This window comes from Lonchura striata, chromosome 8 (assembly GCF_050655825.1).
Source record: "Lonchura striata isolate lonStrDom1 chromosome 8, ASM5065582v1, whole genome shotgun sequence".
NCBI lineage: Eukaryota > Metazoa > Chordata > Aves > Passeriformes > Estrildidae > Lonchura > Lonchura striata.
In genome coordinates, this window is record NC_140710.1 from 2,194,898 (window position 1) to 2,211,523 (window position 16,626).

The following is a 16,626-nucleotide window of genomic DNA, read 5'->3' on the forward strand; positions in this document are numbered from 1 at the left end:
CATGGAGAAAAAAAACCTGTTTGTTTTCCTTAAAAACATTTTCCCTCCCTCCGGAGGCTGCTCAGACCCCAGTGAAGCAACAACACTCCAGGAACCACCCTGGGACCAAACCACTCACATTTCAGGAGGGAGGGCTGGAATATTCAGAATTTACGGCCCAATTATTCACATTTTGGATAGCCTTCAGAAGGATGCCCAGCCTTAAATTCTAAAAATCCTGCTTTGAGGAAAGAATTGGGAAAAAATGGTGGTTTTCTACTCCAAAATGGGACAAATCCCTCCCAAAACTTCAATTTCTAGGAAAAAAGCCCAACCAGTCACTGCCTCTTCCTCATGTTAGCCCAAAAAAGTGATTATATTCCAGCACACCTTCCTGCCTGTTTTCTGGCAGCAGGATTAAAACAGTTATTACATAAACTCTAATTTTTATTTTTTGTTGGAAACATCTAATTTTTCAAGGCCAACCAGTTTGAAACTCTACAAGTTTAAATTGTTTGTCTGAATCTGTAGAAAACATCTAAAATGCTGTCCCTTCACAGACTTTTTATAGCCAATAATTGGTATTCGAGGTGAAAAAAAACCCTCTTTTTCATCCCCCACAACAAGCACATTTTAAAATTCACGTGGCTAAAAATGCACCCACTTTCCTGGACCTAACTTTTAGGATATGGAATTGATTGGTATTTCTCAACACATAAAACTGTCCCAATTGCTTTAGTTTTATTTTATTATTCCAGTATGCCAGCAATTGAGAATATGAATCCCCTGGAGGTTTGCATTAGAAGTAATTATGTTAATGTACCACTGGGAATGGATCACAATTTTTTAAGGCATTTTACACATGATTATTGGGGTGTTTTGATGCAAATTAAAGCATATCTGCCAGACTTCCTACCTGTGCCATCAGCATTTCAGCTGCAAATCTGGAATTAATTGGTATTGATAGGCTCAAATGCATGATATGGCTGATATTAATGCATTCTCCCTGTGGAAAAATATTATTTAAGATAACAGACTTGTTTCTAGAGCCTTGTTTTAATAACATCTGTTCTTGCACACTCGAGCAGTTGCACTGGATCAAATTTTAAAGCTGGGTTTTATCTCGGAGTGGGTGAAATTCTCAGATCAATACTCACTCTTATCGTGCTCTTGCAATATAAAACACGGATTTTGCAAATGCATCAAACCCTCGAGGATTAAGCCAAAAATCATTTAAAAGGCAGGCACGCCCCCATGCATGCAGCATTTAGAGGTGGAAATCAAAGGAAACCCTGATATTCCTGCCCTGCTGCTCCTTTGATCCAGCCTAGGAGCTTTATTTTGGCAAGACCACAATTGCCTGTTTCGTCTGCGATGCCAAGGATGGAGTAACAAATCCATATTATTCATGGAAAATACGGAGCTGAAGCCCAGAGTTCCTCAGGTTTATCCCCACAGAGCTGAGATCAGACCCCAAAACACTCCCCAGAGCCTTCCCTCACATTTATCATTGATTGAATAATATTTTCTCTCATTATCTCTTGCTCTTTCCCCGTCTCCAAAAGATGGGAACACTCCTGGAAAGGCAAATCCTCATCTGATACTCCTGGGCTAATTGGTACCTGTTGAGGAGGAAAAACTGACACCACTGAATTTTAAATAAATGCTGAAAAATCACCACGAGGAGCAAAAGTCAGACAAGGAGGTTTCCAAAACTGTCAGAGCTGCCAACAGTGCAAAGGAGGCTTTTTGATGCTCTCAAGTCCAAGATGAAGAGTTTCTGCTGTAATTCATATTTGCTTCTCACAAGATGGAAATGGTGGAACTGTTACCAGAGTTAAAGGTGTTAAAGGAGTTAAATGTATCATTTAAAAGCAATAAAATAGTTTCTGTTCCAAAAATAGGTAAAGAAGACGTTAGAGAGGAATTGCTAAAGGAATTTAAACACAGGGAAGGTGAAGCAATTTCCATCCCAGAGCTAGAAAGAAGAAGAAAGCCACCATGTAGTGAAATTTAGAAAATGTAGAAAGTAGAAAAACCTCTCCATGATCTCTGCAGGATATCGTGGGCTGTCCTTACTCCCACCCATCCTGGGAAAACCCAAATCACTCCACATCTGCTGGCCTTACAGCACCCAAGCCAAACCATGGGATGGCTGGAATGAAACCCAAACCGCCCAGGGCTGGAGGTGGTGACAGAGCTGGGGCAATCCCAGGAGCTTGTGGAAAAGTGACCTCTCAGAGCCAAGAGCTGTAAAGGGAGGAGTGGATGCGCATTTAGGATCCAAAAGAGGCATCTGACCCCGTGCACGAGTGTGTTCAGAAGTTAAAGACAGATCAAATCAACAAACCCATTGTTTTCCCCAAAGATGTGCCCCAGTTCATTGAAAATCCCCAGAACTGAGCCATGCCCAAAGAGAGAAGTTCTACAGCAGTGGGGACTGCAATGGTCCTGATGCCTCAGGTTTTAAATTTATATTTTCACATTCTGAGCTGCTTCAGTGTGTAACTCTGAGCTTCACACCAGGGGATGCTGAGCTCTGTGCACAGAGCAGGGAGACAAAACAATTCCTGCTCCAGCTGGGCACCAAGGACAAATGATCCAAACCTCAGCCCAGGAGCACAAACAGCGTGGGCTGGAGAGAGAAAAACAAGCAGGGTGGGACTGATGGGCTGGAGCTGGAATGGGACAATGAACTCCAAGGTGCCAATGGAGCAGAACTGATCCCAGGGAGAGCCCCGGGAGCGCTCGTGCATTTTGGGACCATTTTGGGTCATTTGGGTGCAGCCCTGGCTGGGCTCTGGTGCTGCCCAAGGTGGATCCATGGAGGAGATGCTTTGGAGAAATCCCTGCTTTATTCTGGGACTCTGCCCAGCCTCTGCTCCAGGGCAGCCTGAACAAGGCATCAGTCCCTTCTCACTTTAAGCTCCCCAAATCTCTAAACCAGCTGGGACCCTTGAAAGGAGACTTGCAAAGTGTCCTTGGTGCTAATTGCTGGGCAGAACTGTGGCAAAATAATGTGTCCATTCATCTGCAGCAAAATCAGAATGGAGAGAAAATTTTTTGTTTAAAGTAAATTCACCCACACAAGAAATTTGGCTGGGGAACCACGGCAGGGTAACATTTGTGATTCATTTTTGCTGAGCACTGATCTTGGCTGGCTCAGGCACCAACAACAGCATCCAAATACCAGCTCAGATAATAAGTGTTTTTCCTTCCTCACCCAGGTAACCACACATGTTTTCCTGTTAACAAGATCAATAAACTTGACACACTCAGAAATGGATGATTAACTCCTTTTACAGTATTTGAGGTGGCCTGGGGTTATTGCTTTGAACAGCCAGAGCTGGAACGTCAGGAGTGGTTTTAATAATCAGGATAAATAATGTAACACCTTATAATCCTCTCCCTTGCACTGCAGGACTTTGTGATGGAGCTGCACAGCCTGGGAGTGAGTGGTAACTGCACACAGGCTGGCTGAGCAGGGATGTTATCCTTGTAGGAAAACTCATTCCCAAAGTGCCCACGGAAAGGAAGGATTTCCATACAGAGAGGACTTTTCATGTGGCTGAAAGAATGCCAAGGACAGGAAACAAATCCATCCCACAGAGCCACAGATGCTGCCTCTCCCCCTGCCAGTGCCCTGGGCTTGCAAGGCTGCCATCATCATCACCATATTATTATTATTATTATTATTATTATTATTATTATTATTATTATTATTATTACTACTACTACTATTATTACTATTATTACTATTATTATTATCATCATCATCCCTACTTTTTGTTCTGCTGAATAATTCCTACCACAAGCAGGAGCTTTCACTATTGCACTGTTTGAATTTCAAACATGGAAATTCATCTTCATTCGTTTCCCAGCCCACTGGAAGGGAGGCCGGCAGACAAACCCAAATCCTGCTGGAAGCTGTGCCCAGAGCTGAGCTTTGGATCTGCTGAACCTCCAGCAGATCCCTCAGTGCTCCTCCTTGCCCTGGGTCCCCATCAACACAAAACCCAAGGAGCAGGAGAGTTTTTGGTTAAGGAATTATCAGCAACAGCTGGGCACTGAAGAAAAAAGCACAAAATGAGACAGAGATTGAGATTTGCCCACTGAGATTTTACTGCTGGCTTGTGTGAGAGGTTTTACTGTGACCACAGGAACATTATTGGCCTTTAAATAGGATTTCCCTCATAATTAAAGGCCTTATGGCCCAGGGGAGCCTCGGAGGTGACCTCAGATATTTAAGTGGGCTCTGAAATGTGTGAGAAATTCTTTATTCCCTCCCACCCAGCCACTCCCAGGAAAGTTCTGGAGCAGCATTTGGTCACCAGACACTGCAGGGTTTGAAGCAAAATGAGGGCTTTGAAAGCCACTTGTTCCACCTGAGAAATGTTCCATTTTCTCTTCCAAAAAATCGTAATGAAGTCACAATTTCATCTGTCAGTTTTCTGACTCAGTTACACTGAACTCATGACAGCCAGAGATGATTTTACACCATTTTACACCCAGGTTATAGAATTATTTCCCTTCTTCCCTCCTCCAGCCCTTTCCACTCTTCCCCAGGAGTGAATCACTGGTCAACAGAGGCAGTGGGGACCAGAAAAACTCAAATTATCTGTTCTCCTGCAGCACTGAATCATTGGAATGGCTCTGAACCCACCACAGGCTGGTGGGGAGGCAACTCAAGGACCTTGGTTTCAAAGAATTTAACTTTTGGTTGCATTGTATTTTTTAACTGCATAAGGTAGAGCAGCAAACGCCCAAAACAGAATAAAAAGCTCCCAAAGCCTGGGACTGAGGTGTATTTTCCATTGTAAAATACAATCTTTGTCCTCAAAACAACACCTCCCACCTCTATTTTAGCAGCTCTGCAGTGACAGAAGAAGGAAGTGGGTTGCATTTAAAAATCAAACAGCAGATCAGTAATTTTCCTGTGTTGCCTCAAGCATAACAAAAATCAGGTTTTATCTCGCATGAATTAGAGACTGTCTAAAACATTGGATTTTGTTAGTCCTCTCTGAGCACACAGCACACATTCAGGCCAAGTCCTTGCAAAGCCAGGCTCTGCTGAGCCAGGACTGAAACGTGACCCAGGCCAGAAATCCATTGGCACTGAAATATTGGCACTGAAATATTGGCACTGAAATATTGGCAGAATTTTCCTCACAGCCTTCAGCCTCAAAGAAATCCCTCTAAGCCACTTAAAAATGTCCTTCTGATTAGAGCTAAATGAGAATTTTTGGATTAAAACTGTCTTAAAGAGCAACCCCCCCCTCCTGAGCACTGGAATGCTTCACAAAAACCCAAAACTTGGTTTGGCCCCAAGTGCTGCTGCAAGATTTTAGCAGCTCCACGAGGGATTTTGGGGTTGGCTTCAAAAGAGCTCTTACCTGGAATGACCACTTGAAATATTGGAAAAGCAGATTTTACCTCTGCTCTGAAGCACTGCCAGCATCTCCCTCCTCTCTGCTGGGTGAGGGGCTGTGCAATTTTAATTTTAATATAATAAAATAGATATTATTCACAATAAATGGATATATTTTACCATATATATTTATAATATGATAAATCCACAGTTTGTTTTTATTAAGAAATAATAATTTTGTTATATTAATATTAATTATAGATATATTTATTAATAAATAATAAAAGCAAGGTTTAGAGGCTCAGAATGATTAATCAAACAAACAAAATTAGTTTTGTTTCCAAGCAGGCTGAGCTGCAGCCCTAATGTGGAGTTTAGGGACTCAGGTCCCCTGTCCTGGGGATGAACTCCAACCCAGGCAGAAAGGGTGACACCCAGGAAAAAGGGTGACATTAAGGCATTAATGGGTGTTGGGTTTGAATTTTTTTTTGTTATGATTTAATGTGTGAGATGGTATTTTTTGTGTGGACTTAGATGTTTATTAGTTTTTATTTATATTACAGTTTTATAAACGGTGAGTTTTATAGTATTTGATATTAATAAACTAAAAAATGAAGCTCTGTTTCTTTTATTATAAGGCTTTTAAAGGATAAAGTGTTGAATTAAGAATCTATACTTCAATTATTTTTATTTTTAACTTAATAACTAATTACTTGTGGTGAGTAATGTGGACTTTTTAATTAAATTATAGTATTGCTTAAACTTGTGAAGAAAAAGACTTAGCTTCTGTTTTTAAACTTTCATTTTGTTTTATATATTATTATATTTTAAATCTTTAAACTTTAGGTTTTCTACTATGTAATACTATACACTTCTATTTAAACTACACACTTCTAATTTTAATTTTATTATTTAATTTTGGAAGCTTTCTTTAGGGTTTTAGGTTAAATGTAGTGTTAGTGTTTGTCAGTACAGAAAATCTAAAATTCTCAGTAACCAGGGTTCAAACAATATTTGGCAGGTTGGGCTGTTTGGTTTAATTCACAAGACTGGGTTTATTATCAGTTAGACCCAGGCTGCCAACTGGGCTTAATTATATTTATTATTTCTTACAACAGTTGAAGAACATCTCCATGAACATGAGAGCCTGGAGGAAATGATCAGCAGAAATAATGCAACTTTCCAGCCTTTCCTGATTGATTTTTTTTGCCTTTCTCTTGTCAAAAACTTCCAAATGATCCCCGCTTTGCTCCTTTTTAAATAAATCAGGAAAACAGGAGAGAGTCTGTAACTCAGGGTCAAATTATGTCATCACAGGATTTCTTGAGTGTTGTGGAAAACTGATAACTGAGATATCCAATTAGAGAAAGGAAAGTTTCTCCTATATCTGTACCTTACTTATCAGTCCCCTCGGAATCATAGATTTATAAAAATCATTGAGTCCAATAAATAACCAGGACCCTGGGAGGGATTGGAGAATTTCCTGGATCCAGGATTAAAAAAGGCAATAAGATCTCGATATATATATAAAAATATGACTATAAATAAAGTGACTGATATAGAAATAAAGGCAATAAAGACAGGATGACAGCACAAATGCCTTTTTCAGTGTTATCCTCACTCTCAACTCCCCCAGCCCCCAGGATCAAATCCCACATGCCAGGCCAGGGAATACTGAGTGTGGAATTCTGATGGAAATACAAACCCAAACCCCTCAAACCCTGCCTGGAGCGTTCCACCTCCACCCCAAATATTGATTCCCATCCTGAGTTGCTGTGGGTGACCCTGCTCAGATGAAAACCAAGCCAGGTTTCAGTGGCACATTGTCTTCCCTTTGTGCTCCCCGTGCCCAAGTTCTAATGTACTTCACTCCCTGCTTAAGAAAATATTGACGCCTCCGTAATTAATTAGTTTTCAGATAATGCAGCCCTGGCTCCTGGGCCTTTGCCACGTGTGGGCAGGAGGGGTTTTTGTTTGCTCTGCCCACAGATAAGGGAGCACTTCAGCTGGAATCTGCAGAAACACTTACCAGGCACCCTTCTAAAAGTCAAAAGCTCTTTCTAAGGTCAATCTTTCACCCAACTCCAAAGCAATTTTTTTTCTGTAGGCTGCCACAGCGTAACAAAATACAATTTAAGGCTCTTCATGGCTGACACGAAGATCAGTGGGTGATGCAGGGCCACAGCAGACAGGAGCAGTTGGATTTTGGGAAGGAATTCCTGGCTGGGATGGAATTCCCAGAGCAGCTGTGGCTGCCCCTGGATCCCTGGCAGTGCCCAAGGCCAGGCTGGAGCTCCTGGGGCAGTGGGAGGTGTCCCAGCCATGGCAGGGGTGGCACTGGGTGGGATTTAAGGGATTTTCCTCTCTACCCCAGCCCACCCTGTGATTCCATTTGTTTTCTGTGCCAGGCTAGTTTGGGCTGATCCCCCAGACCAGGTGCCCAGTTGTCCTCCAGCTGCACCAGCTCCAGTTCAGGCCCCTCTAACACACCTTAAATCTTATTTTGGCTCAGCTTCCCACATGGCTGGGAGATAAGGGGAGGTGGAGAGGCAAAGGAGCCTGGCATTCCCAGATAAAGTGTATATTTAGCTACCTAAGTACCCTGAGGTGATAAAACACCCTGGAATAGGCTCTGGAGCCAATTCACTTTGTACAAGACACGACTGTGGCTTCCCAAATTCTGTATGACATTTACCCAGGGGGTCTCAGTTCTTTTTGCTCACTTAGGAAAAACCAAGAGCACGACTCCCAAAAACCTGAGCACCCTCAGCATTGCCAGAGCAGAACAATCCAGGGGAAAGGTGAGACAGTGCTGATGCCTTGTGGGGGCTGCCCTGGAGCAGAGGCTGGGCAGAGTCCCAGAATAAAGCAGGGATTTCTCCAAAGCATCTCCTCCATGGATCCACCTTGGGCAGCACCAGAGCCCAGCCAGGGCTGCACCCAAATGACCCAAAATGGTCCCAAAATGCACGAGCGCTCCCGGGGCTCTCCTGGGATCAGTTCTGCTCCATTGGCACCTTGGAGTTCATTGTCCCATTCCAGCTCCAGCCCATCAGTCCCACCCTGCTTGTTTTTCTCTCTCCAGCCCACGCTGTTTGTGCTCCTGGGCTGAGGTTTGGATCATTTGTCCTTGGTGCCCAGCTGGAGCAGGAATTGTTTTGTGTCCCTGCTCTGTGCACAGAGCTCAGCATCCCCTGGTGTGAAGCTCAGAATTACACACTGAAGCAGCTCAGAATGTGAAAATAGAAATTTAAAACCTGAGGCATCAGTGGCACGAGAGATAAGTGTGCAGCAGATCAAAGAGCCCATGGAGAGGACAAGGCCAGCTCTCCCCAGGAACATTCCCACTGCAGATAACCTGCCTGAGCCCCTGGCACACTGAGGGAGGGTTCTGATTCTTTTCCCTGGGATGAAGTCACGCAGCAGGATGAACATGGTTTGTGTCAGCATCAGCCACTCAGGCTCCAGCCTCGCACCAAGTGGGGCTTCTTTTCCCCCAAAATATATTTATATTGGGCTCTGCATGCAATATCCCACTTCAGGGCTGTGTCTCAGATCCCACAGGGTTGTAGGAACGAGCTGCTGCACCAGCACACAGTGGGACTGTAGAAGATCCCTCAGCAAAACACCTGGGACTTGTGTCCAGTCCTCGTTCAGAATTTCCATCACTGAACAGCAGGAGGGAGTTTCTGTGCCAGCCACCAAATGTGGGACAGGCTGGAACTCCAGGATTCCAGGAGTGAAACCTGGCAGCCAGAGTGCAGGGACATCACTCCCAGGATGCTGCTGGAGCAGTGAATCTGTTCTGGCCTCTTGATTGGCATTTTTTTCTTCTCTAAATTTTACCTTCTGTGGCCAAAAGAGGAAAGTCTTTGTGTTCCTCTTTGAAATCCACAATAACACACACAGTTGGCCAAGCCTCACCTGGATGCTGGCCAGCGCTTACACATTTTCTTGTTGCTGGCACACAGAGCCACTGCACAAAAGATCTGTTTTACTAAAAAACCCAGATGTGTTTAGCTGAAAGTAAAAAAAAAAGAAATTTTTTAAAAAATCATCTGAATCACTGAAAAGGATAGGAAAATCCAGGGGGGGTTGTGGTTCCTCGAGCCTTGTGAGCTATTTATTTCTGGGAATCACAAACCCCATTTCATTTTATGAATCAGATGCTCCTTAAAATTACAGCCCTCTTGTCTCCTCTTTTCCCCTCTCCTCATTCCCAGTGGTTAAATAAAGAACAAAACAATGCCATATTTAGGATATTTATATATAGAAGAGGCTCCATGAAGAACAAAGGGACTGTTCCAGAGGAATATTGGCACCAGCATATACACATTCCACTTGGGAATACATCCCTGCCATGCACATCCAGGTTGAACCCCTTCAGAACATGCTCACAACACAATAAATGATAAATACTGAGCGTTTCCCTTCACTCTTCCCACTGGATTCCAGTCCAGCAGGGTTTTTCCAGCTCATTTTTACACCAGCCCATGTAAACTGGCATTTTCCTTTTCTTTCTCACTGCAGCTCTTGTGGAAGTTCTTGCTCCACCACCTCTAATTTCAGTGATTTGTGCCCAGGATTTCTCCTGCAGTGGGTAAAGTCTGGGATAAGCACAAAGCCAAGGCTCAGGGTGAGGGGAACAATGGAGAATGAGACAAAAAGAAGAGAAAGATTGGGCACAGAACCATTTCCCAGGCCAAATGTGACATGAAATCCTCTCATCTCCAGGGCTCTGCTGTGCTCTGACCTCGTTCTGTTCTGGTTCTGATCTCTGCAGCCACCCCTGAGGAGAAGACACATTTCTGGTGTCCTTAAGGGACCATGCAGGATGGATAAAAAGTGATTTTCAAAGGGATGTGGAGCACAGGAACTTCAAAAACAATGGGGGAATTTTTGAGAAGCAATGGCTACAGTGCAAATTCCTGGTTTAGAGGAAGGTGTCCACAGCAGGGGGTTGGAATTGGGGGATCTCTGAGGTCCCTTCCAACCCAAACCCTCCTGGGATTCTGTGATAAATTTGTGTGTGCAGCACACAGCCACAGAACATTGCACAAATACCCCAGTGACTGACAAAAACGCTGCTTTTGATCTCCCCAGAATTATCCAGGCACCCCAATTTGTGTTTGAAATCAGAATTCATGGCTAAAAGAAGGAGCTCCATCAGCTGAGGGTGGCCTTTTGCAGCCAGAGCTCCCTGAGCTCCCTGCCCCTCCCAGGCTGATTTTTCTATTATTTTAAATTGGTTTTATATTTTGTAGTATATTTAATTCTAAATATTTTATATTGCATTTTATATTATTTTAATAATTTTAATATTATATTCACTCTAAATATTTTCTATATTTCCTATTACATTATTTTTCTATTGTATTTTATATTATTTTTCTATTATATTTTCTATTATTTTTCTATTATATTTTATTTTATTATATAAAATCAATAATTATGTCTTTCTAAAGCACAAATAGTGCTTGTTTGGGTTTTGTTTTGGTTTTTTTTCTTTTTTTTTTTTAAACAAAAGAAGCTTCTCCCAGCTAGGTCAGAGCAGCAGAGCAGGATCATGGAATGTGATCCCAAGGGTTTTACAGCCTGTCCAGCAGGGCTGAATTAAAGGAAGGATGTTCAGGGCAGGCAGTGCTGCCCACCCAGCAGCACCTTGCACTTTGCTTCAGACTCATTCCCAAATCAGACTTTTGGCTCTGGGACACCTCAGGGAAAGCAGCAAAAATAAGAATTCCTGTGTTATCCATCCCTTTGGCAGAAATCATCATCTGCCATTCCCATCCACACTCGGCCCATCTCTTTTTCTGCACCTATAAAGTAAGGAGGGAAAAGGGCTGAGTGTGTGGATATTTTTAAAAACAGGATCCTCAAGTGAAATCTGTGAATGAACAATAAATATCACTCATAGCTGACTGATAAAGACAAGGGAACAGCAGGCCCAGGAAATTGCCATCAGGTTTTTTCCTGAATTTTCTGACCCAGCTTCCAGACTATTCCCAAGAGAAGTGTTTCCCCAGAGGGAGGATGATGAGGGAGGACAGCCAGATACTTCATCTCTCACCCTGCAGCTTGAAAACTGCCAGAGATGGGCTTGGTTTGCACAGAAAAAAAAACCCAGAAAATTAATTTAATGGCTACAAATTCATTTTTCAGCTTGTACAGGGAGAAGGCTACATGAGAGTCACACAATCCAGTCCCCAGGATATTCTTTGCATGGAAGGAGCAGCAAACACAAAGAACCAGAATTCCAGGCAATTTCTCTCCTGCATTTCACAACATGCAACTGAAGTGTGATTAAATTTCTTTTTGGTTACAAAATCATAACTATTACAACTACAAAATCAGCTATTAAAGAGAACATCTTCCTTTCTTTTCACATCCTTTGTGTGTATTTTAGCTGGTTAAGTTGTGGGGTTTTTTTTGGAAGGGGAGCAAAAAAAAACACCAAATCCCTTGCCAGAAAGAAAAAAATGGGAAAAAAGATTCCCAAATGTATTTTGTTTTAAAAAGTGAGGCAATCCTGAGTGGCCCAGACAGTGAAATTCCAGCCCAGCTCTCTGTGCTCCCACTGCTCCCACTAGGTTCTGACCACCAAGGACGTGTTGTTTAACCCCACAGATTCCAGAACCCCCAAACTAGGTGGGAGCAGCACAAAATCCCCATTTTCTCACCTCATTCATTAAGTCTCCAAACTGCTGGAGAGCCCAACAGCCCCCAAATCCCACAGCAGCAGGAAACTTCCCTGCCCAGAACCCCACAGGATCACCTAAGGGAGCTGAAATCCCAGCAAAAGAAAGGGAAGAAATCCCTTCCAAAACAAACTCCAGCATTCCACAGCAGGCACCTTCACAAGGGCAGATAAAACCACATTTTAGGCTGGTCCATTAGAGGGCATCCTACAACATCCTTTTGTGGTCAGATGCTTCTCCTCATTTAGATCCTCTGCAATTATTCATGGAAGATTTTCCATAAGGAGCCAGGAACTTTTCACCTCCCCAGGTTTTTGCATCCCTTGTAATTGCATTCATTGCATTAATTGATGAATTTTCTGGTTTGGTTGGTTCTGTGTTTCCTTCCCCTCATCAGGAGAGGTGGATTTTCAATATTTTTCCACAATGTGAGATGTGAATAAGCTGGACACAGCACCACCAAACTGATTCCAAACCTCAGTCAGGACAGCCAGAGTTCACACTTGAGAACAATAAGGCACTGGAAAGGTGAGCAGGTTTGAGCAGGTATTTTGAAATTAGAGATAGAAGTGAATATTCTCAAAAACTGCCCGAGACAGAAGCTTCACTGCCAAAATACAACGTGGGGAGTGCTCAGAGCCTGCAGCAGGAGCCAAACCTGAGCTCCAGGACACAGGGAGCTGTGCTTTAAACAGCCCCTGCTCCCACCCACCTACTCCATCTTTAAAAAAATCTTTTCAGACAGTTTATTAATACAGGTACAGAGAGACAGACACGGTTTATGACCCTTAAAATCAGCAAGAAGACCCTGGGTAGTAAAATCTGCTTGTAGTGATAAATATTTTCCAGACTGGGCTGTGACATGGATGAAGTACCTGTAGGTGCACTGAAATCCCTTCACAGACTAAAGGCACCAGAGGATCTAAAGGTAATAATATTGGAAATTAAGAAGTCTGGGGTAAGAAATAGGAGTTGACACGAAAACATGAAAATATCACTGCGAGACAGATAACTCAGTTACAGTAAATTACCATCCCATCTGACTTAAAAAGCAGAATGGAAAAGTGCTCCTGTCACCCCAAATGACAAATGAACTTCTGACTGCTGAAATGCAAGATTAATGAAGGCACAGAAGAGACATGAAAGGACTTACGAGGATCCTGGGCTCGCTGTTGGCGGGGGACCTGGAAAAGTGACAGAAGAAAAACAGCAGGATGAGTTACAGCGAGGTAGCAAGCAGGAAGCTTTTGAAAACCTTTTAAAAGATAAAAGCACCAGTCTGTGGTGTTGCTGTGGTTTATGGAGTTGAACAGAGGAGTGGCAGTCCCTCAGCACCAAAGACAAGCCTGTGTTGGCTGCAGAACATGACACGAGGACAATAAACAGGTGAGCAACTCACCCTCCTCTTGAAACTGCCTTAGAGAACACCTAATGATTAATTTCTTATCAGAAATCAGAAAACATGGGAGATTTATGAAAAAAAAACCGATGAAACTCATCACATCCATCATTCCTTGCATGTTATTTGTCCAGTTCCAAAGAGGATTAACCAGGACTGTGTGCAAATATCTTCATCTCGGTGAATTATTTCCCCCTGACCGTGGAGGAGGAGGGGGAGAAGACACACAAAACCTGGTTCTTGTTTGGAATCTTCAGAGTGGTATGATCAGCTTTGAAGGCAGTTATCTCAATATAAACTTGGGAGAATGAGTGCTTATTTTCCCTGACAGGTATATATGTGTCTCATCTCAGCCCCTCAGCCTGCAGTGCCAGCTGAAGTTTCTCACTCACCAGACACAGAGGTCGCTCAGAATAAAGGAGTTTTTCTCCTCTGGTCTGAATCTACCCAGGTACTCCATTAATGGGGGCTCAGCCTGGAGCAAAGGAGGCTCAGGGGGGCCCTTCTGGCTCTGCACAGCTCCTGACAGGAGGGAATAGCCAGGGGATCAGGATCTGCTCCCAAGGAAGAGGGACAGAACAAGAGGAAACAGCTCCAAGCTGTTCCAGGGGAGGTTTAGATTGGATATTGGGAAAATTTCTCCTCCAAAAGAGTTGAAACAGTCATAGCCAAGGCAGTCACCATCCCTACAACAGTTCAGAAAACATGGATGTGGCACCTGGGACATGGTTTAATGGTGAACATGGTGGTGGTGCTGGGTGCTGGTTGGACTTGATGAACTTAGAGGTCTTTTCCAACCTGAATATTCCATGATTCTATGGAAATACAGCTGTTCCTACATTCCCACGGATCCAATTACTTAGGAAAGCTGTGGATGGGGTTAAAAGGGCCGAGAGCCCAGCCCTGTAGGACAGACAGCAGGGTCCAAGTCTCTCAGGGGTGTCCGAGGGCTCCTCAGCTCCCCAGCACCATTCCTCCAAGCTCCATCCCAAGGCAGGTTTCTGCCCTGCCATCCCAACACCCTCCCTGGGAAGCAGAGCTCCAGCCAGCTCATGGATTCCTCTTCTCTCTGCATAACCTGACTTTAATTAAAGTTTAACAAACTTGGCTTTTCCCACCTCAACAATCCCACGAGGCCACCGCACCAGCGCACCGCTCTCCCCTGGATAAACACCTCCTCCTAAAAACAAGAGCCGGAAGAGTTGGAGAGGAGAAAACTCACCAAACTTGACAAAGAGCACGCCGGTGGTGGACACAGTCCTCCTGCCGTTGGTGGCCACGCACTGGAAGTAGCCGGTGTCGGTGGTGTCCAGGTTGCGGATGCGCAGGCGGGAGCCGTAGGCGGTGGCTCGGAAGGAGATCCTGCGCGGCTCCTGCACCACGGGAGCGTCGTTCTTCAGCCACCTGACCGTGGGAGGGGGGTTCCCAGACACTTTGCAGTGCAGCTCTGCAGTCTGGCCCAGGGTGGTGGTGATGTTGTTCATGGGTTCGTCCAGCGTCAGGAAATAATCTGGGGTTGGAGAGAAAAGAAGGGGAGTGAAGGACTCCAGAGCAGGGAATGTCATGGTGGAGAAAGCTCCTGCTTGTCTTTGGATGAGACACAAATGAGACACAAATCCCTCTGCTGATTCAACATCTCCTCTTTGGCTTCATTTAGCACAGACAAAAAAAAAAAAAACCACTGATGCTCTTTTTTCTTTCCCTTTTCCTAACAGAAACACAGGAAAAACGTCTCAGCACTCCAGTTGTTCATTTCTGATGCTGACCTGCCCGTGGCTTATGCCAGAATCCACCAAATGTAGGAACATATGAAAGGAATAATTCGGAAGTGCAAATCCTGTTACCCAGAGAAGCTGTGGCTACCCCTAGATCCCTGGAAGTGTCCATGGCCAGGCTGGACAGGGTTTGGAGCAGCCTGGGACAGTGGAAGGTGTTCCTGCCCATGGCAGGGTGGCACTGGGTGGGATTTAAGGTCTCTTGCAACCAAAACCATTCCAGGATTCTGTGATCCCGTCTCCATGGCATTTTGAGTGACTCACAGGCTGAGCAGAGAGCGTGTTGTCCATGATTTTGTAAGCATCAGCTGCAGAGATGAGGAATAAGGATCATATCTTGGAAAGGAGACTTTATTCTCACTCAGTATTTCCATGGCTAAGAGTACTGAGGATTACCTCCAATCTGAAATAGGCCTCATGGCTGAAAAATCAAATTAAATGAAAATTATGAAGATGAATCTCTCCTAACCCACTCCTGAGCACTGCCTTCTGTCAAGGGCTATTTCACTGGGCATCCCTCAGGAAGAGACCCATTCCTCATTCACCACTTCATTCAATCCTCTAAAGGCAGGGAGGGAGATGGGTTGGGGATGGGGAATGGGATCCTCAGGCTCTCAGCTCCATGTCAGAGCACCTAACAGTGGCTGTTTGTGTCCAGAGCCACCATCAGCTGCTGGCTGTCCCATCAGGGTGGCCAAGGAATGAGAAATCCCCACTGCATCTGGCTCCTGAACTCTCAGAGCCAAACCAGGAGGTCAAGACAAGCCAGAATCAGAATTATTTGGTTTGGAAGGGACCTTGGAGTTCATCCAGTTCCACCCCCTACCACGGGCAGGGACACCTTCCACTATCCCAGGTTGCTCCAAGTCCTGTCCAACCCGGCCTTGGACACTTCCATCCCCAAACTGCTGCTGGGCTGCTTGTGCTCCATCACTCTCAAGTCCATCTGCAGTTCACTCCAGCAAGAAACCTTCCTAAAAGTGTGAAAAAACCCTCCAGCATGTTCCAAACCAGCTCAGCCACCCAACCTGCCTAAGTAAGCCACTTCCCTAATTATCCCTGTAATCTTGGCTTGCCCAGCTCCTCCCTTCATTATGGTTTGTGGAGAGCAGTATCTCTTGCCTTTGTTTTTAATCTGTTTAGCACACAACTTACCCTGTGTTTGCACAGCACTTTGAACAAAGCCTCCCTGTCCTCACCTGGTCCCAGGAGCCATTTGGGACAAACATTTGGCACCGAGGCCCTGCCCACAGATTTATTTTTTTTTCCACCTGTATTTTTTCAATTAAGTTCTGATGTGCAGGTGTGAAACTGTGCTTCTCTCAGGGAGCAGGGACAGGATGAGAGGGAACAGCCTCAAGTTGCACCAGGGGAGGTTTAGATTGGGTACCAGGGGGAAAAATCAGG

The 16,626-nt window shown here is 44.4% G+C and overlaps 1 protein-coding gene across 2 annotated transcripts in view; it reads right to left on the minus strand.

Moving 5' to 3' along the window:
• Nucleotides 1-16,626, minus strand: part of ROR1 (ROR family WNT receptor 1) — a 158,712-nt gene that overhangs the window by 31,599 nt on the left and 110,487 nt on the right. For both annotated transcript variants that reach the window (XM_085586130.1, XM_077785317.2), the window contains 2 exons: nt 14,667-14,954; nt 13,199-13,229 (listed from right to left, as the gene is read on the minus strand). In XM_085586130.1, coding sequence (XP_085442256.1) covers nt 13,199-13,229; nt 14,667-14,954 — 319 coding nt within the window. The remainder of the gene's footprint in view (nt 1-13,198; nt 13,230-14,666; nt 14,955-16,626) is intronic.